The 22,923-nt window shown below is 35.3% G+C and overlaps 1 protein-coding gene across 1 annotated transcript; it reads left to right on the plus strand.

Annotated features, from left to right (window-relative positions):
• The first annotated feature begins 497 nt into the window (after nt 1–497).
• LOC144447418 (FYVE and coiled-coil domain-containing protein 1-like) lies at nt 498–22,644 on the plus strand. The gene is made up of 18 exons (XM_078137438.1): nt 498–592; nt 2,152–2,332; nt 5,276–5,395; nt 6,160–6,272; nt 7,198–7,304; nt 7,490–7,633; nt 9,965–10,052; nt 10,831–13,680; nt 14,040–14,180; nt 14,877–14,948; nt 15,539–15,586; nt 16,463–16,581; nt 16,761–16,848; nt 17,522–17,646; nt 19,585–20,172; nt 21,031–21,187; nt 21,665–21,834; nt 22,514–22,644. The coding sequence occupies exons 2-18, from the start codon at nt 2,290–2,292 to the stop codon at nt 22,572–22,574; spliced, it is 5,034 nt and encodes a 1,677-aa protein (XP_077993564.1). The 5' UTR covers nt 498–592; nt 2,152–2,289; the 3' UTR covers nt 22,575–22,644.
• Nucleotides 22,645–22,923: the final 279 nt, after the last annotated feature.

The raw sequence follows: 22,923 nt of genomic DNA on the forward strand, positions 1-22,923 counted from the left end.
GACCGTGTGTAATTTCCTCCCCCCCCCTTGCAAATACTGAAGGCTCCCTTACTAACCTCCCCATCTAGGAATAATACTAATTGTAGCGTTAGTTTCGATTCTGATTTGCTCTTGTTTATTTACTTTTGAGGTTTTTCCGTTCCGTGGTTTAAACGTAAATGTTTACTAGTTTGAGTGCAAACCACGGAGCGACAAGCATGGCGGTATCTCCCCCGAGTATCTCCTAAGGATCATCCCCTTTTACCTCCGTGCAACAAACTAAATCGAAGCTCAATTGCAAAACTTGATGAAAAAAACCAAAAAAAAACCCCGTTATATTTATTGCAGCGACTCCACATCAAACTTATTTGATTGACAATACATGTACTGATAATGAGCATTCGGCTCAACGTCATAAACCACATGCTGCTCTGGCTCGATCGCAAGCAGCTTGTCCCCAGCGCATTTGTGTCACGTGACAAAACATAGCCCTCAGCTGACCTTACATAGTCGCCATATTGAAACTTTGCTGATTATGTTTGTATCGTTGTAGCGGAAATTTGACGTATATTCATGTTTGCTCCCAAGAAAATGACTGTTTTGCAATAGTCAGGTAAGGATTTTGTGGCATATATATATAATATTGTAGTTCACATCTGTAAAACCTACGGTCGTAATCTGTAAATTGATAACTTGTGATGCATGATGCGGACGGAAAAATCATACATCCACATACGTACGTCAAAATGTGGACGTGTACACACAACGTTACGCTGTGTAATCAGCTACTTCGTGCATATCGTTGTCATTGCAGACATATGCAATTCAAAGATTGACCTCATGGTTATTATTGATATTGTCGGTTCAGGTTGTGGCCAAGGCCATGGCGTGTTGTGACAGAAGCTGGTGTGCCTTTCAACCCCCCCCCCCCCCCCGTTGAAACAACGCTTCATATGATGTGTGTAAACTTGTATTTGTAAGAACACGTTAACTGTAAACAAATGTAGAAATAGCAAACAATAATAAAGTATTCAATAACGATTCAATACTGACTCAATGCAACATACGGTAAATGAACTAGCTCTCTCCCCTTATACCTCAATGCCTGGACTCAGAAAATACTCCATATCTCCCCAAAGGTACATGTACTGATGGTGGGAGGTGTGTGTGTGTGTGTGGGGGGGGGGGGGGTGTTCTAGGCATAAACGTTAGAGAGATCTCCATCGTCTATGTGGGCTATATGTGGCGGAAGGTGATATGATCATGAAAATATGTGGTCTGGAGATTTTACAAGTTAGCAAATTGTTGTTCTTCGAGTCCCTCCATACCACGATTGTATTGATATTTTACAATTTTATACATCCGGAGACAATTAAATACAATATGATCTACCGGAAAGTGGTAGCTGCTGGGCATATAATGTTTATTGTGAATCAGGAAACACTCAGCTAAATAAATGTAGCCAAGCATAAAGTTAGTAAATTTATTAATAATATACACAAAAGTTTAGTTATTTAGTTTTAGACTGGCTATATATACAAATGTAGCCTAAATAACCTCCACTCTCTAAATTTAGACTGATTTGCCTGAAAGGTATTGGAAATCCTTGTGTTTTACTTTTAGTAGTTTTAATTAGATATATATTTATTTCATACATGTACAACATCAAAATCTTATTAAAAGGATAGTTGATTGAAGGAGGGAATTTTAGTCAGCTCTGCATTCAGGGTTACACTCTTGAAATGATATATATTTAATTTGTATACAATGTTCTAGACCTAACACACTGACTAACATCTTCAGACGAGGTCATTTGTCGTGACCCTTCTGTACAGAGAGAAGTTCCCCATACTTACACCCCCACCCACCCACTAATCCAATTCCAAGAAGGTTATAATGTACACATCATGTATATCATAATTCTGTGTTAGTTAATTTACAAGCCTTAAATCAGAAATAAAGTTTTGAATCGTGCAGTAATTATTATACATTATGTAGTAGTAATATTTTAGCTCTGGGAAATATGCATTCCGTTCACTCCGACATAGAGTTGATATGAAGAAGCATCGTAGTGAATGCTGTACATATATTCAGATCTAGTAATATTCAGTCAATCGTAATGTTGACTACTTATGATAATTTGTATTTTGTTCTGGTTTTTTTCTCTTCTAGACACAATGTCAAGTTAGTTATACATTGTAACCCAACACATTTATAAGAAGTAGGTTTGTTTGTTTGTTGCCTGTTTGTTCATTGCACACATAATGACTGCTGTAGTCGTTTGATGAAGAGTTACCAGAAAGTACCACCATGGCAAAAGCTCAATCTCCAAAGATTATTCAAGACATCAAAGGTATGTTAAGTTCTGGTTCACAGGCTTTATACAGGCTATCCCACACTCCCAAAGGGCTGAGATTAAATATCTCACACAAGTTTTGGGATTATGTAGTATGGAGAATTCATATTTATTTCGCTATCAAACATTTCCAAACTCTGGCTAATCTTTTGTGATACTGGTAGGGAAGTGGTCAATTCATAAGTATTGGGTGTCTGAAGCAAAGACACCATTGAACCATATGTTGGAACTTGAATTTAATTTCAGGTATAAAATAGAGAAAGAATTGAATGTTAATGAAAGAAGACTAGAGGTTTACGAAAACTTATAAATCTTTTGCAAACATTTTGAGGTATGTGTATTTTATGTAAGACATTGTATTGTTTTGTATAATCATTTTGCTGCTGTATAATCATAATAAAAGACAAAAAAAAAACATTTCCAAACTCTGGAAATAAAGTTAAAAATGAGTAAAACTGACTAAAGATATAAATATCATGTACAAAAATATTGGTTACGAACCTAAGTACAATACATGTACCTTAGAAGTGTTGATAGATTTTATCTTCTTGACACCATTAACAAAAAGTCTGTATTTGAAAGTATCCATAGTTGTTCTGTCCTTGAGAAAAAAAAAAACATTTAGTTTACTGTTGTCATGTTTATTGTAATCTTGCTACCAAAAAGATTTGATGTTAAGAATGTACGTGTAGCTATATATGACTTGTTCAAGATTCAATATATTTCACTTTTATGAACTGCAAATTTTGTACAACTTAGATTTGTTTTAAAAATTTTAAGTTGATCAACAGTTTCCTTCCCCTATATTTTTAGCCAAGAGTCATGTCTTGCAGTTGATTTTGGTTATTTTGTAGGCAATATTAATCCAAATCAAATGTAAGCCTTGACTCCAGGCTAGTACTATTTCTGTAGTTTCGTTTAACCCTAAATCCTGCCAAAACCACTATCTTTTAACATGACCTTCACCAGATATATATGTACGTCAAACTGACAACATAACAAATTCGACCTATATTGTCTCAAGCTACATTGTTAGTAGTCAGATATCAATTCAATTTATCAGTTGTTGTGGTGATAGCGTCAAGAATTTACTTGTTATCTCAACTGATGTGATACAAAGTCCAAGATACTTCCAAATCAGTTTTAGGATTATTGTTTTGCTTCAGACACCATTTCTTGTAAATAATTTATACCAGTATGTGTACATAATATTGTTTTTGCTTAGAGTATGAGAATGAAAGGTAATTAAAACTGCTGGAGTTCTTTAAGTTTTTTTTCATGATGTTCCCCACTATAATTACAGTACTTATAGGTATTGGTATCTATTCAACTCCCCCCACCTTACCCCACCCCTGTCACTTGGATTCACAAACCTCTGTAAATGCTAGTTCATGTAGTGAGCATGTCATATGCATTTCTCCAGCTCAGAGAGACTTGACTTTCTGGCCCAACTTGACTACATTGACACACGTTCTGGCAAACAACATCTTCAAGCCCAGATAGGCAAATCTCTGGGATGGCAGTAACCAAAATGTACCCAAAATGACATACAGAAATGACCTTAATGAGTACTTATTGTTCAGACAGTCCAAAAGGTCAAACAACATTTTGACAACATGTATAATGTTTGATATTTATATTGTAAATATTGTAGCCATTTAGTCTGCAGTGACTAACCTACACTGTACAATGTATATGACATGTAATGTCATCGTCACCTTACTGTCAAAGTTCTTTGACTTTTAGTCGAGTCGCAAACACTATTGAGTCAACGCAAATTTGGTTTTCACTTCCTTACCAGTCAAAGTGGCACAAACTGAGTTTAGAAATTTTTGTACTCTTGCCTTACTTACACAAAATACTAGTCTGTATGCCAGCATGGTCTCTAACTAAACAACGTGAGTGAAGGTAAATCGTAACGATACCATAGAGGAACTAGACTAACAAAACACTCACGTTGAACAATACTCTAAACTAGTCTAATGTAATATCAATGTCAATACATGCCTTCAGCCCCATTAAAATTTTCTGTTGGTATTGTTACAACAGTTGATGGCATAATAGGTTTTTGGCGACATTTTACATTCATGTGTACTATACATTATGTGATCAAGTCATTTCTATAGTATACCAGGACACTACGTTTGAGTTCTGCTAAAATAAAAGTGATAGTTTAGTATACTTTAGTAACTATACTACCAATCTCTGCATTTTAATATGCAATGAAAAGTACCCAAAATATTTGGCTTGTGTCAATTTGATTATTGTTTTTGATGTATATTCATATACATTTGTACAACACTTTTCAAGTTACCGTTCTCCGGCTGTTTGAACTTTGATACAACAACATAGAAAACAGTAAGAAACTGACAGTGTATCTGCTACACTAAAATAGCAAGATTGCAATTTCTTGCTACATTGTATCTATTATGAAATAAACCATTTAAATGTACTGCAACTACACACAGACATGCTGATGCCAATCTGTTGATGTCTGCATTTGATTTCTGCATGGTAATCCTGTTTTTTTCCCAAACAGTATTTACTTGTTTACAAATAAATATCACTTGGGAGAAAGAGGATTCTAATTGGTATGTCAGTTCACTTCATTTTAATAGACAAAATGTTGCAAGAAACTTTATTCATTCAATCTTGCTACATTTTTGTATCTTGAAGTGTAAGATGCAGTTTCTTATTGATTTCTGCTTGGTTGTATCAAACACAGATAGTGAACGGTAAATTGAAAAAGGCTGTAGATAACACCCTATCAATCTGTAGAAACTATGTAGAATGAGGAAATTTGTATTTCTCTTGTTTATTTTTGGCTGAGCTATGTGCACAACCAGGTAGTAGCAATCACTTGGGGCAGTTACTACACCAATACTAGCAGTTTGTGATTATTCATATTAAGTGGTAATTTTTTTTTCTTCCCAACAACAGATTGTATTCGAGATCTGAAACAAGATTTCAAAGATAACCAGATTCCTATTAATGATGACAGCACTACACTGCAAAGATTCTGTGCTAAGCTGGAATATCTACTCAAAACTGAAAGGAAGGGTGAGTAAACATAAAGTCTGTTTGTCCATTTTGTGGTCAGTAAAAGTTGCCAATCTCATCCAAGGAAAGTTGTTAACATTATTGCATACATGCATGCAAATTGAATGCAAATAAGAGTGCAATTTTTCTATGCACACAAAATGGCCTGATTGCACAGTATGAAAATTTGCCATTTCTGATAAACATAATGATAATAACAGAACTCCATGCCATGTGAATGCCAGTGTGGATATTCGGGGGTATTTGCACTCTTGCTTGTAGTGTTTTCTGCTGTCCTTTCACTCGCTATGCGCGTGAAAGTATAACCGAGAGAACACTGCAAATGATCATGCAAATACCCATAGTACACCACACTTGCACTCACTTGACATTGGTCTCTGTCATAATATTATCACTATTTCTTCTATGTGCACCCACACAATATTGCAACAGTCAAGTAATAATGGATAATATTATCTGTATCGTGAAAACATGTGACAGAATGACTTTCCTTCCAAATGATCGACCACTAAATGGTACTGTCTGAGGATGATGTGTGCCCATCACAAGCAGCTAACCTGAAAAATGAATGAGGAACAAGCAATCACATGTAATTAACTATACAGGAAGTGATGTGACATTATGAAATTATTCGTCAGATGCCAAAAATGCTTTATTTCCTGGAGTGGCACTTCCCTCATAAAGTCTCATTTCATATACATGTATTATCATGAGCTTTTCATGCTAAGTATCAAGTGCTGTCTGTATTTTTTTGCCCATTTCAGATAAAACCAGTTTACTTGGTGCCAAGAAAGATTATTGGAATTATTTTTATGAGTGTCTGTATAAAGTCAAAGGATTAAATGATGGCGTACGATTTGTAAAATCATTACCTGAGGTAGGTGTGCCCTGTGTGGTGTTATGGTTATTTTTGTGAAATCACTGCCTGAGGTAAATATACCCAGTGTGGAATTGTGGGAATTGTAAAATCATTACCTGAGGTAGGTTTACCCAATGTTGAATTGTGGGTATTTGTGAAATCACTGCCTGAGGTATGTATATGTTGTGTAATGTGTATTAGTGAAATCATTACCTGCGGTAGGTATATCCAGTATTGAATTATAGTTATTTTGAAGTCATTGCCAAGGGTCGGCATGGAGTTAGAAATTACATGCTGCTACCTGGATGTCACATTGTGACCTAGTTTATTAGTCTTATAGAGAAATGTGAACATTGTGCAAATATCTTTGCATTTCAACTCATAATATGCTAGATGTGAAGCTGATTTTTCTCACAGTTAGTGATCGCTGATAATGAAGCATGGCTGTAATTAATGAGTTTTTATTACCTAGATCACAGTTTATCAGTGTGGATATATTGTTTGCCAGGTTGACTACCCAACCTGTTGCACAGAGGCCAATATTACCAAATTTTCAATGTTTAGTTAGCAGGCTGTGAGGAGAGAATATCGAATATGTGCCAGGTTGACTATCCTACGTACTGTACGGAGGCCAAAGTTACTGAGTTTTCAATACTTCGTTAGCAGGCTGGGAGGAGAGATTATGTTCCAGGTTGACTATCCAACCTACTGTATATGTACAGAGGCTAAAATTACTGAGTTTTCAATACTTAGTTAGCAGGCTGTGAGGAGAGATTGTGTGCCAGGTTGACTATCCAACCTACTATGAATGCTAGTCGCTAATTATATCTTCAACAACAAAAATTGAATCATTATCCTTCAGATATCTGAGATATAAATTGAAAGTGATATATATTCTGTGATTAACATGCGGCATAATTTTTTGATATTTTTGCTTTTCCAGTTTAGAACATCACTTGGTAAAGGCAGAGCTTTGATAAGATACAGTCTTGTTCATCAAAGATTGGCAGATACACTTCAACAATGTGTAACAAATGGTAAAGTTACCAGGTGAGAACATTACTTAAAATTCAAATTAGAAGCTACCAGGTGAGAATAGCAATATATACTGAAATCATTAATATTAAGAATTGTAGATAAACTTCATCAATAATGTGTTAAAAATAGTAAAGTTAAAAATAGTAAAAATTGTCACACAATCTTAGGTCATTGATTTGTTTGTTATTTATCCACAGTGATTGGTACAAACCCATGTCCATACTTCTAAATCACAACCTTTCATCACTACTGATCAATGACCTGTATGACCTCAACGACATCCAGTTTGACCTTGCTCCAACAGGTTACGACCTAGACAATGCATGGCCAACGTTTGCAAGGTAAGACTAACAAATTGATTTTACTGATCACAAGTAATACATAAATATTGTACAGAAGCCAATTTTTACCCATTTTGAATTTTAAAAAGTTTTTTTTTTAAACGTATGCAGTAAATTGAAAGAGTGCTATACAAAAGTCAACTTGTACACATTTGAATAAAAAGAATTTTTTTTAAGTGACTTCTTTGTGTATTAAATTAATGTTTACATTTGGTCATGTCTTATGACACCATCAATTGTAGGAGTCAAAGGATTTAATAACATTTCATATATATATATATATATATATATATATATATATATATATATATATATATATATATATATATATATATATATATATATATATGAAATGTTATTAAATCCTATATATATATATATATATATATATATATATATATATATATATATATATATATATATATATATATATATATATATATGAAATGTTATTAAATCCTATATATATATATATATATATATAACTCGGTGAGTATCAATCTGCTAAGACAGTGCTCTATACCGCAGTGGCAGAGCGTAATAGTTTTGGTAGTACTGGAACTCTTTCTTGGGTGTAACTCGGAGTTTCACGCATATTGCGATCATCAGACACTCTGAGGCCTACTCTCTGGGTGTGCTGTATATATAGAGTGTAGACAATAGAAATACCATCACTATTGTCTGTGTCGGTGGGTAGGTGTTGTATGTGTGGAGGTGTTGGTTGTTATTGTGTGGGTTATTGGGTGCGGACAAGTAAGTGTTGGCGGGTTGATACATGTTGGGCTTTGATGTTCCGTTAGTTAACGGGTTTAGTTTAGGTGATAGATGCTCTATTTAAGTTGGACAAATAAAACTTATTCTCGTGTCGGCATTTGGATATCAACTCAGTTCTTTTGTTTAGTGTGGAGCTTTTGTCTGCTTTAATAATAGTTAGTTTTTCGGTTAAACACAGGTTGCATCGTTTTGTTTTATTGGTGTATGCTTGGGCTTTCTTGCTGATGGACCAGGATAAGGAAAAAGGCTCATTGTTTCTTTTCAGTTTCCAAATGTGTTTTGATAGTTCTGTGCTGTTTTCGTGTTTTTCATGTTTGAATGACTGTTTGTGGTTGGCGTATCTCTGTTTGAAGTTGTTCTCTGTTAGACCGATATATACTTTTGTTTGTTTTCCGTGGACGGTGGCTTGGTATACGATGTTTTCCGTTTGGCATTCGCCGTTCAGAGGGCAGGTGTCTTTCTGTCTGCAATTACAGGGTTTTTGGGTGGGTTTAGTTTCACTGTTGGAGATGGTGGCGTTATGCGCTTTGATTATGGTAGCCATGTTTGGCATGCAGCTATAACTGACTTTGACATTGTTTCTGTTGAATATTTTGTGTAACTATATATATATATATATATGAAATGTTATTAAATCCTATATATATATATATATATATATATATATATATATATATATATATATATATATATATATATATATATATATATATATATATATATATATATATATATATATATATATATATATGAAATGTTATTAAATCCTATATATATATATATATATATATATATATATATATATATATATATATATATATATATATATATATATATATATATATATGAAATGTTATTAAATCCTTTGACTCCTACAATCGTTGGTATGAAGACTTTAAGTTTATCAACATGATACTAACTGGGCACTGGCCTAGCAATACATGACTTTGTTTGAGTTCGATATATTTACAAGGTTGAAAACAAGAAGTGATAGACAACAACAATGAAAACAAACTGGGAGATTTGTGTGTCCTTTCTTTTCAAACTATTAGATACATTTGTATATACTTTGCAAGACCCATGATCACTGTCACATTTTTTACTCATTTATTCATTCATTCATTCATTCATTCGTTCAATCTTTCATTTATTTATTCATTCATTCACTCACTCAATCTTTCATTTATTTCTTTATATATTCATTCATTCAACCTTTCATTCATTCATTCATTCATTTATTCATTCATTCATTCACTCACTCATTTATTCAATCTTTATTTATTCACTCCTTCAATCATTCTTTCATTTATTTATGTATTTACTTATTTATTTATTTATTTATTTACACAGTGGATGAACACCTCTAAACATAGACCTCAAATATTAAATAACCATATAAAGTTTGTTATATAATACTTGCTATTTAATGTGGAGGGACATCATGAGATCTGTAGTCATCTATGGATTCCTTACAAAATGATATTCATCATCTTCAAACTTATTTGAACAAACTTTGGTTATGCCAGCATTTGATATGTAATAATTATTTATCTACAGGAAATCCTTTGGTGGTGCAGGGTATGGTTCATGGAGACCCCCTAGCAGATCATCTAGTATCAGCAGTCTAACTAGTCTTACATCACAGGTAAATATTTGACAATGGGTAGTCTAGAATCCAGTCACATTGCATAGTTTTTGAGTTTTAATATATGGTCTTTTGCTAGCAGTCGTTTACAGTAATATAGCTATGACCAGGAAAAAGTCACAAATTCTTATTGGGCTTTAACAGTTTCCGCTGTGAGACGACATCAGTTGCATCACCACATGAGGGTTGAGCTATACAATATAAACACAAAGGGATGAATTTCATAATTGACATACGTGTATCTAAGTGGGTTTTGACATCTACGGGATACTGTAATCAAATTTTAGGTGTGGATACGGCCATTACAGCAAAAGAGCTAGTGTTGTAGGAGAATGGTGAGAACAAAAGAGAATAAATATCACATATTTGTATGGACTTATGATGAAATAGTAGATATGTTGACATTGTTTAGATATTGACAAAGGTCAAGCCATGGAATAAGAGAAGCAGGAATAATGCAATTCCTGTATGATTTCCTGGAAATGAATCTTCATCTTCCTGACATTGTAAATACATTATTGCATGGAATCCAGCCATGTCTCTTACTTGACATGCCTGAAATTACCTTCACAAAGCAACTGTTTCTCCAATCCAGGTTTTATAAATCTATGATAAAATGACAATAATCATGGTTAAAAGGGGAACGTCGATCCAGGAAATAGACTGATATATTTTCATAACCTTTAGGTTCTAGATACTCATTTCATGATTTCTCTGAAGACTTTTATATCTCAATTGAAACAATTTAGATTTAGTGATATTTTTTCCATCTTTGCAGCCTAATGATTCTTTTGCACCTGGTAGTCCTCATTTTGGATTAAAACCATCCATAGATGAAGAAAAACACAGCGCACTGCAGATAGAACTTGATCAGAGTGAAATCACCATCCAACAACTACAACAAGAAACTGAACAACTTCAAACCGAAAAAGAAGAAATGAAAAAACTTGCCCTGGACACTGAAACAAGATTATCCGATGCAACGTCTCAGCTACAGAGAAAGATCCAAGATTTAGAATATCAGGTTTCCAAGGCAACTAAGGAACTGGAAGAGAAGAAACAACTTTGGGATGAAGAAAGGGGGAGTCTGAAGAATAGAGTGGAAGAATCTGAAGCCATGAATACAGATCTTTATACAAGAATCGATGCTTTACATACGCAGCATGAAAGTAGAGAGAAAGTTTTCGCTGATCTTGAAGAAGAGTTGAAACAGAAACTTCAAAATTCCGAAACAAGCAATGCCGAGTTAAAAATTGAAATTAAGGGGCTGGCAAAAGATTTGGAGTTGAAAGACACAGGTGAAAAGAGGAAAGACGAACAGTTAAAAGAACTTGAAATCAAATTACAGGCTGCTGAGGGAAAGCAAGTAGATTTGCTGTCCAAAATGGAAGGAATGGTCGACGAAAAAGACAACAAAGCGTCTGATCATTTTGACTCTGCGAACAAAGTACACGAACTTCTGAACAAAATGTCGGAAACTGAAAAGTATAATATTAAGCTGAAGGGACAAAATGATGAATTAAACAGACAGGTGCAAAGTTTGCAGAATGAACTAGAAGAGAATCAGAGGACGAGTAGAAATAAATTTGATGATATGCAGCAACAAGTTGAACAGAAAGAAGGTCTTTTGGAACAGACTGAGGAAGCGTGGAAAAATAAATTGACAGCGTCAGAAAAATTGCAGGACGATTTGAGGATCGAGAATCAAAGTCTGATTGAAAAGTTTGAAAACATTCAGGCTACTGTTAGGGTGAAAGACGAGGAGTTGTCAAATTTGGAACAAGTTTCGAGTAAACTTGAAGAAGAAAAGTTATCACAGCAATTGCAATTGCAGCAATCTTTAAACAAGGCTGAAGCAATGCAAGAAGAATTGAGGTCAAAATTAAGTAATATTTCCATAGAACACGAATCAAAAGAATCACAATATGCCTTAAACTGTGACAAATTGAGAACGAAAGTCACAGAACTGGAGGAAAGAAACAACGCATTGTCAAACACCTGTGAGGAGCTGAAACAGGAAGTGAGAGATTCCAAAATTGAAAAATCAGAATTGCAAATGAGGTATGATGACACGGATAGCAGTAATTCACAAATGAAAAGTGTTGTTGATGAACTTCAAGCAGATATCAATTCAAAGTGTAAAGAAAATGATGTCATCAAATCAGAACTTGAAGAAGTAAGGGACTTGGTGAATAGAATCCATGGTGATGATGCCGAGTGCAGTCTTCAGCAATTTTCTGACAAAGTGCATTCTGATAATAAGCCAATTCTTCAGAAACTGCTCAGTATCGTTGAGTCTAGACAGGACTTGCAGGCTAAGGTGCGAGTACTGGATGGTAGAATGATTGAAAAGGAGAATGAAATCACTGGCCTTGAGCAAATATGTGATGAGCATCAGCACGAGGTCCAAGACTCCAAAATCCAGTTGGCCGATTTGAAAACGTACATCAGTAAGTTGGAAAATGAGCAAGTTGCCTCGCAGTCAACCATCGAAAATAAAACAAAGGAGCTTGAGGAATTGCAAAGAAAGTGTCAGTGTCTTGAGAATAAGCACCTCGAGTATGAAAAGTCCTCAAAGGAATTAGAGGAAATTGTGGAAGCTAAAGACAACAAGATTACAGAGATGGCGAAAAATAATGAGGATTTAGAAACGTCTTTGAAAGAGGTCAGTGAGGAAAGAGATGAACTGAAGAAGGAAAATGATCAGCTGAAAGAAAACATGGCAAAACATGAGGAGGAGATGGCGGAAAAATTGATAGCTAAGGATGCCGAGTTAGTGGAACTGATGCTAAGGGAAGAAAAACTACAAAATGACCTCAAGAAAGAGACGGAAATGAAGGAAAAAGAGAAACAGGAATTAATCGATAAAGTGAAGGTCGCTGAACTAAATGCAGCACGGTTTCAAGAAGAAGCCAAGATGTCGTCAGAAGAGAAGTCGTCATTGGACGAAAAAATCAAAACTCTCGAAGAAACACTCGAACAGGAAAAGCTAAATGGTCAACATTTGCAAGGCACACTTGACGACTTCAGGAAAATTCACGAAGAAAACGCGTCACAGGAAGAAGTGTTTGAGGAAAGGAAGCAACAAATTAGCAAAGAATACGAGGACAAGGTCAATTTTTTGAAACAACAGTTTACGTCAATTGAAGACAGTTTACAAACGCAGGTGGTCGCGAAAGCTAACGAACTAGATGACTTGAAGGATCAGTTTGATTTACTGCTTAAAGAGAAGAATGAAGTCAAAGATAAAAATGACGAACTCAATGTCAAAATTTCAGAAATGGATGAACAGTGTGAGCAGATCATAACGGAGAGGACGGATCTGCAAGAGAAACTTGAACAGAGCTCCGCTGAAGCTGCAAATAAAATCACAGAGATCACAGAAGAAACGGACGAGTTAGTGAAAAATCTCAATTCTATCACGCTGGAGAGGGATGATTTGCAAAGACAAATCACTGCACTTCAGAAATCTGTCGGTGAAAATGACGAGATTTTGAAATCAAAGGATGAGAAGTTACAAACATTACAGGAAGAATTCAGGAATGTCAAAGCTACCATGGAAACGGAACTGTCTGCGTTAAGGTTTCAACTTAGTTCTGAAACGATGCAGTATCAACAACAAATAAACGTAAGTAACCCAACAAGGGAATCAACAATCTTTTATTTTTGCCAATAGAGTTAAAAACTGTAAAAGTAATCAGCAGCCATTTTGGATTCTAAAACAGTTCAATTTTAGTATGATTTAGATCTCTATGGTAAACATTTTCATGATAACTCCAATTTTAAATTCTTGAACAAAGTAAAAGCAAGAGTTTAAACAGTAACTGTTGTTTATTCCGAAGTGCTTTCCTACGTACAGTGACAAATCTGAATCTAAAACGGTAGACACTTACACAGATTTTCATACGAGAAAAGACTCCTGTAAATTTAGGAATCTACCCAGATGTTTTACGGTTCACAATATCTGACTTATTTTTCAACTTTCAGACCTATGCTGACCAGGCCATAGAAATGATATCTCTACGAGACAAGAATGCAGAGAATGAGCAACTGTTGGCCAGCCTTGGAGACGAGTTACATCAAACAACTAAAGCCTGGGAGCAAGAACGAAGTAAACTGAAGAGTGAAGTATGTATGAATACTAAAGTTATGTTTTGTCTGTAATGGATAGGGATGACTGTTGAAATATACAGCCTTTGTTAAGTGAAAGAGTGCCGTTCTGTATTTGGTACAACTTACTGAAAATTACAAGCATGGCTGGTTTGATGTAGAAAGATATATTTGGCAGATTTTTGCATGAGTATCCATAGGGATAGAACTAGGAACTTAGGTTGCAGTTAGGATTTACTTGGACAGGGGAGGGGATGGAGAAAATACTTTGAACACAATTGTATTTCCTAGCCCCCACCATCTGTCCAAATTTTAGAGACCCCCTTGTCAGCCAAGTGCCAAAATTTTGACCCCACCCCCCAGTAAATTCTGATGGCAGCTTTATTAAGTAGTGCAAATGATATTTTTGAGGATTTTATTGACTTAAGTGAAATCACAAGATGGGTAAAACTAGAAAGTTACAGTTGCTAATTTAGAAGCTTTAGGAAACAGCTGACTTGAAATCAATAAGTACATGAACTTTACAGGATGTAGAATAAAGGATTTGAAATGTTTGTGTAGGATATTTAGGATACTTAATAAATCTTGCACAGTTCATTTTTTTTTGATCATTATAATTATGTTATTCATCTTTGTATTTTATGATTAGTGATTCTTGTGCTCCAAAGATAATGGGCAAAATAAAACGTAAAAATTAATTTTTTTTTTTTGTAGCTTGAAAAGGTATCTGTCATACTATCAGCAAAGAAAGAGGAGTGCAAGTCCCTGCACGTGACTATTGACCAGGTAGGAAACAGTTTTATGTACCCTATCACACATTCTTCATAGCCCGTGTCTTGATTTGTCAGTGCATAGCTACATGGTATTGACTATTGTACATTGATACACACACATACATCCCCGAGGGATTGTTGGTCATCCTCAGTATAGTTTGTTTCCCAAGGACAGAGATTAATGAATGCAGAATTCTCTTTATCTGCAATTTTGCCTCATGCTAGAGGGTCAAATAGAACAAGAAGGTTGACTTATTCTCACGTGTGCCTATGGTAATTCATGTGAAGCACGTTGACGGACGTTATGGTAAATCAAATGCTAGTTATTTTTATGATACTCCTAGGCAGTAATGTACAGGTACCGAGAATTTGCCAATCTGCAAAATTCCAGTTTGTTATTGTGAAATACAGAATTGAGTCTGTATAGTTCCATTTGTTTGTATGTAATCACTAAGTTGTTTGAAATGTGTAGACTTGGTCTGTGTGTTGGTGAACAACTTCAAATACCATTGACCAAATCCTTTATATGCTAGCATTTTGTTTTTAAAAAACACTGGATTAATATCGAGTGATATTACAGATAAAATTCCTTTTCTGTTACAGTTAAATACAAGACTTGAAGATGAAAAATCAGCTGTTAAAAAAGAAAAAGTAAGTTTTTTAAATTGATATAACATAGAAATTACTATCAAATGTTTGATATTATGATATTATAGAAATGTGCATTTGTTTCTGTGTCTTTTAACATGTTCATGTATATGCATATGTCATTGAGCATGTGTCACTTTCTGTGTAGGTGTGTGTCTGTCTGTGTGTCTTAACACGAATGTACATGTATATGAGCATGTGTTAGGTTGTGTCTGTCTCTCTCTGTCTGTCTGTCTGTCTTGAGATGTGCGTGTATATTGGTACACTCAACTTCTGTGTCTGTCAGCCTCTGTCTCTTGACATGTGCATGTATACATTGATATGAGTATGTGTCAGTTTCTGTGTGTGTAAATGTGTGTGTATGTATGTGATGTATGTGTGTGTGCATGTCTGTCTGTCTGTCTGTCTATGAGTATATCTCAATTTCTGTCTCTGTCTCTGTCTGTTGACATGTACACATGCAAACAAGTATGTGTCAGTTTCTGTGTGTGTGTGTGTGTGTGTGTGTGTGTGTGTGTGTGTGTTTGTGTTTTGTGTGTCTGTAACAGATATGTATAATATTATTGATTTTTTTCTATAAATAAAGTTCATAACAAAATCAATTATCAAATGAGAAAATTTCAAGTGTAAGTCTATCAAGACCACTTAACACTGAGTTTCTATATATAAATAATTTCATGAACCATACAATTCTAACCCAAATATTTCGAAGAGAAAGTGCAACAGAACTTGACTTGTTTGACAGAACTGGAGACCCACCGATGAAGAGGAGCTCAGTCTCTTCGAAATATTTGGGTTAGAATTGTATGGTTCATGAAATTATCTATCAAGACCAAATAAACATTTGTTTAATTAATATGATGCTTTACTTGTCTACAGGTTGAATTATCCAAGATACAAAAACAACTGAATAAATTTGAAAAAGCGAAGGATGTAGAAATGAAACAAATCAACTCTGACAATGAGGAACTAAAAAAACGATTAATTAAACTTATCAGGTATGGACAACTACATTTATCTCACAACTAAATAATGATAGAGTTGTTGTTATTTACATAATGAAATGTCTAGCGACTCGTAGTGACAAAGGCCCTTAGATCACTCGTATTTTCCTTGGCTGAACGAAGAAAAACGTTGGGGAATTTCATCTTATTATCGATATTTTTCTTTTACACAGAGACAAGGATAACCTGTGGCAGAAGACAGACTGGTTGGCACATCAACAGAAGTTACAAGCAGCAGAGAGATGGCTAGATGACAAAGAGGTATGTACAGATTTTTGTCTTTTTTTTTGGGGGGGGGGGTATTTTTTGGAACCCTTAGTATTAGACTTTGTGAAATATCACATGCTGGTAGAATTGGATCCATGAATGTAAATATTGGTTTCAGATTATTTGTTTGCAGTAATCAGTTGATGCAAATGGTATTGTTCACATGTAAACTTAAGAACAATTTTGCTCATGTTTTCATGAAACAAAAAAAAAAAACTGGAAAGTCTCAACAAACCTCAAATCTAAAAGTTTCTTTGTCTAGATGCTAGACCCTCGAGCCTCCAATTCTTCTAACTTTCAAGTAACAACAGGTCACATGTCAACAAGCAGTACAAAAACAGGTTGAAATCGTGATCGCCATTGCATTGATTTTTGCATGGGGACCCAAAAAGTCAATTTGATTTATGTTATCGTGTATACAGCTACAACAATATGTTTTCCCACAGGGTATTCAATAGAGTTCACCGTGTACAATATTACAAGTAAGTTATTGTACCTAACAAAACATTTCAAAAAAAAAAATGTTCCAGTTACAGCTAATGCAGAGGGATGGATGTTTGATAAGTCCACATAGGACACTTTGATAAATAAATAACATAATACAATAAATTTTCAGATCAACCTACCAATGAAATATACAATGTCATATTCATATTTTTGATTCCAGGTGTCACACTGTATGCAATGCAATTCTGAGTTTTCTATAATACTACGCCGTCACCATTGCCGACTTTGTGGTAAAATCTTCTGTCATAGTTGCTCCAATAACTGGATTATGACAAAACATAGCAGGTAAGAGAATCATCCAGGTCATCTCAGGTCACTCCAGGTCATCCCAGGTCACGCCAGGTCATCCCACATCACCAGTGTTCATTGCTGTTCCATCATTCTGTGTTGATATTTCATGCCTCCTTGTTATTAGCATATTTCTATTTCATTCTTGAAACTGTTGTTAATTTCCTCTTGGTTGGTAAGTAGCATCACACAGCTCAGTAGGGAAGACACAACTGCAAAGTATTTTATTTAAAAGATTGAAGTTAAAACTTATTTTGTCAAATGGGAATAAGTCACTTCCCCTGACAGAAAGGCCTTGGGAGGGCCCTGTTTGAAATGTGTCACTTTTAGGAATATTTTCTTTGCTTGGCGTTTCTGAAGTTGTGATCAAATAGTGAACTAGGCATTAATTTGAATTCGTAAGGGTAAATAAATTTAGCAGAGTTCAAAGGCCATGGACTCAGTAATAACTATGCAGGTTTGTAGTTGTGCATATATAGTATTCAAGAAACACTCTTGCCAAAGCTGTCCCAATGTCCCCCCCCCCCCCCCCCCCCATAGTAAACTTGGGATTCCAGTGCAGCGCCCTCACAAGGTAGATGCAACCAGGTTTGGGCATTTTGTTAAAGTCACATGACTAATTGATGACATTTGTTTTTCACTTCCAACTTATTCACATTTGAACTTGACCACTATTCTAAATATAGAGTGGTTCATCCCAGGAAACAAAAGACACGTTCATTGAAGATAGGGCCAAACAGGTTTTCAGTTTTATTTTGTTTATTTTCTCCTATTTTATATACCTGCATGTTGGCTTTGATAAAGTCGATGATTTAAAAAAAGACAGTACAGGTGAAATGAAACTGAAGGGTTTAGAGCTATAAGAGTCAAATAACATTTTTCTTATTTATATTTTTTGATAACATTTGACCTTTTTCTGTTTTGTAAAATAACAAAATAATCATCAAATTGGAGATATGAAATAAGCTTTGGGCACTTTACACAACATGATATTTTTGTTAAATAAACTCTTATGGAACTAACCCTTCATTTATTGTTGGAGGAGATATTATGTGACTGTCCATGAAAAATGGTGTTTACATTAATGCATGTTTTAACATAAAAATGCACATTATGCCAGTTATGTTTCACACACACTAGGAGTTTCATTGACACCCACATACATGTGACATAACATGCATATGCTTGCAGTCCCATTCCAGATTTAAGGAAAAGTGTTACTTAAATGTGACATCAATATGCCCATACTCTGGTTTCTACCCACCCCACCATAGTCGTTTCCAAATCAGTGTCACAAGAGGGCGCCCCACATAAGGAAACATGAGGGCTCTAATCACATGACAGTACCTAAAACCATCAACAAAATTTAGCTAAGACCACGCCATGAAAGTTTACACTGGGTCAGAATGCAATCAACTTTTTGCCTCGAAACACTGGGGAAACTACTGCAGAACAGCACTCCTAGTGGCCAAACTATAAATTCTTTTGTCTTTCTGATAACCAGACTATGGCATGTTACAATATCACTATCCAAGTGTCACTGTCCAGCCTGCATGTTTTAACCCTTCCATTACAACAAGTTCCATCGTATATCCAACTTCATAGTGGGGAGTAATCTTTTATCAGCCGAGAATGAATCCTTTAGATATTTCTTTATTTCCACCTATATAAATTCACAAAGTACTTGGTAATATTGATAATTGCCTTTAGTTCTTGACCTTTGACCTTTGGTTCTTAAGCATTGTCCTCTCCTGAGAAGAATAGATGCATAATTGGATCCAACAGTACAAGCATGCTTCTGAATTGTAATCAGTAATACACTTAAATACACCATGTTTACACCAAAAGGAACACCATATATGGTAATGCTTCTATTATCGAGTCTACTAAGCCGACTGAAATATATTTTTTTTTTACATAAATTTTCAATTTCAGTAAGAAAGCTAGAGCCTGTTTAGTATGCTATGCTAAACATCAACACCAGTTAGAAGAAGGTGGTATGGACACATCAGTGGTCGATAATAGTGATGAAGACATCGATCCTGCACTCATCAAAGGTAGTCTACGGCATCGATTGAGTAGCAGTGAATCATCCACTGTGACCTCACCGGATGAAGAGAACGGTCGCAGCGACAGTAGGATTTCATTCGTGACTGCGTCTAGCGGAGTCTTGTCCCCGATGTCTGACGACCTTAAAGAATTTCCATCAGACCAAGGCATTAGTACAACTGAACGATTGTGTACGTCGGAGTCCAGTAACACCGAAAATGCAGACCAACCCGATTCTTCGTCATTACTGGAAGAGGGCAGGAAAGTGAACCCAGCTGCCAGTGTTGTCATGACAACAGGAGAAGACGGTGTTGGCTTGGAAACCACGGATGAGGCAGATACAAGCAAGGAGGAATTGGATACGACTAAAGATGAAGTGTTTGACATGATCGGTGATGAGGAAATTGCTATATCTAAAGAAGAAAGTGAGAAATGGAATACTCTAGGCAAGAGTATGGTTACCAATGAAGATAGGTAGGTATATATGCTATAAGCAGTTGTGTCTCTCAAAAGTTTTTATGACGATATAGTCAACACATAATTCCATAATTAAAGGTACATGGTCTCAAACTTGTGTATATTTTTTGTCATTTACGTTATAAGATAAAAAGTCGATATAGTTTGACTTACTTAAATATGCTTAAACATCAGTAGGTCACTGGCAGAACTCTTCCATTATATCCACAAATAATACTGTATTGCTGTATGAAATCTCCTCTCATATCATATGCCTTTTCAGTTATAGCACTTGACCTCCACTAAAATGATGCAAGGAACTTAGCAAGTTTTTATTTGAATCAAAAGAGTTATCAGACTATTAACTTATCTACCAACAAAAGCTCTCAATGTTCATTTTATTGTCATGCATCTTTACACATTATAATTAAAATGAGATTTTAGATTATGCCAAAAAAAAGAAAAGAATTGTTTTTGGTCAGCATGCACATCACTTAAATACCCTCGCATCGGTCTCTCTTTTTTTCATGTTTGTCGAGCCCATGCAGTCTGCTGACTTGACAGGAAACACCAAAATAATCCAACCTACTTCAGTGAAGACAACTGCAGAGCCAATCATGAACAAGCACACTTGCTCTAAAGTACTAAATAAAAAGAACAGTTACTGCCATAAATACATGTAGTAGCGGGTTTGTTGAGAATAAAAAAAAATTGCGTCACCACACCACTTTAGACAAAATGTCCTGACCAGAAACAATTCTTTTTTCTTTGGCCTTACAGTATAATAAAAATGAAATCCTGTATTTTTTAAGTCGATTTTGATTCACATTTTCACAATTTTTGAAAAAGAAATCCTGGATTGATTTTTTTTTTCAGTTTGACAAGTAGTCTGACTATGTCAGCAGAACAGTTAGAGAATCCATCTAATGATGACAATGAAGAGTGGATCAAGGCTGGTAAAAGTTATGCTGTACCTGTACTTGTAGAAAAACCTGGTATTGTGTTATGCTGGGAATTCACTACAGAACCTAAGGTTAGTTACTTACTCATTTGAGATCTTGCTGAAACTATTTAGGGTGTGATTTGTGTGAACCCCAGCCCAGCCCACCCCAAAACATACACATTCAACATACACACACAAACACACACTCAGATCCTGCTGCAATTGTACTGAGCTTGTGTGAACCCTGACATGGACACAGACTTCTGAATACATACATACATACATACATACATACATACATACATACATACATACATACATACATACATACATACATACATTCACACACTCACACACACATTTGCACACAGATAACAGATCATAAGATAATACAAATGATTTAGAACTGAACAGAGCAGAGGCAGGGCATAAGTTTCTCTCCATCAAGCAGACTCATTCAAACGTACACTGAAACAATTTCACACAAAAAGCTGCACAGCACACACTATAGTCTATTAATGTAAACATCATATTTTATCCTCTCATCTCTCCTTTTCTCTCATACAGAATATTGGGTTTAGTGTAGCCTACAAAGACAATGAAGAGATGAAACTAGAAGACAGTCAAGTACTGATACCACTCTGTAAATGTAACTCACACAGACAAGCTGTACAGGGAGAATTAATGGCTAAACAACCTGGAGTCTACACGCTTATCTTTGATAACTCATATTCAAGGTAAGTTACTGTAAAACTTAGGGTGTGATGAAGAGGTTGAATCAGGTCAGCTAGCTTAAATTTATAACATGGCATATTTGTTGCATGATAATTATATATCATTTGCTGTCTTTGATCTATTTACAAGTGACAAAATGGTCCTTCTCACTGCAAGGTGTGCTGAGAGGCTCAAGTTAATGACCGTCACATATGGTATATGATATGATTAACTTTCACAGACGTAAACAAATTGAGAAGAGTTTAGCATGAATCTACGTCAGAGTCACTGGCTATTGTTTTTGTATCAATTGCATGTCAGTTTGAGTGTGATAAGGAAAAGATTTTTTTGGCACCTTCAAAGACAGTTTTAATTGTCTACCACTGACAAATTATTGTATCTCTAGACAACTGTTACAAGGGTAGTCTGTAGGGTATGTTATGACAGGGTGCCCTCACACATCGTTCAACTCCTTTCATTAGATAGAGCAAGCTGATGAGGGCAGAGAGACACAGCACCATATCTTACAGTTTACTGCAAGGGTTGTAATATAGAAAAGAGTTCAATTCTGACCCAAGGGTTGTAATATAGAAAAGCGTTCAATTCTGACCCATGTCTCTGGAACAAGATTACACTGAGGAGAAGACTTCACAAACAACTCTGCTAGATTAACTTAGTATAATTCTATCGTATTCTTGACAGGTTTACTTCCAAGAAGGTGAAATACAAGTTACAAGTGAAACAACCAGAGGCTCTTGACTGAACACACTGCTGTCATGGTCAAGGTCAAGAACATTATTACTGAATTACGACATTGAACTCATAAAACAGATGACATTGTGGTTAAGTGATACCAGATTAATATTGTCTCAGAATTGGAATTTACCGGGTTAAACTTGAGATTGAATATTGGGTGTTGGAACTGAAGACTGAAAATACTGCTGTCATGGTCAAGAATTTCAAAGATGTTATTACTAAATTACGGCATTGAACTTGTGAAAAATTGATGACATAGTGGTTCAGCATTACTAGCTTGAGAGTGACTGTTGTATCAGAATTGGAATTTACCTGGTTTACACTTGAGATGGGAAATTGAGAATTAATAGTGCTGA

Source organism: Glandiceps talaboti, chromosome 16, assembly GCF_964340395.1.
Source record: "Glandiceps talaboti chromosome 16, keGlaTala1.1, whole genome shotgun sequence".
In the NCBI taxonomy this organism is placed as follows: Eukaryota; Metazoa; Hemichordata; class Enteropneusta; family Spengelidae; genus Glandiceps; species Glandiceps talaboti.

Bases quoted from the DNA above. Each gene is read 5' to 3' on its own strand.
- LOC144447418 (XM_078137438.1), top strand. From the start codon at position 2,290: ATGGCAAAAGCTCAATCTCCAAAGATTATTCAAGACATCAAAG. The intron at 13,681-14,039 runs GTAAGTAACCCA...TTCAACTTTCAG, and splicing joins AGTATCAACAACAAATAAAC to ACCTATGCTGACCAGGCCAT. The intron at 14,949-15,538 runs GTAGGAAACAGT...TTTCTGTTACAG, and splicing joins TGCACGTGACTATTGACCAG to TTAAATACAAGACTTGAAGA.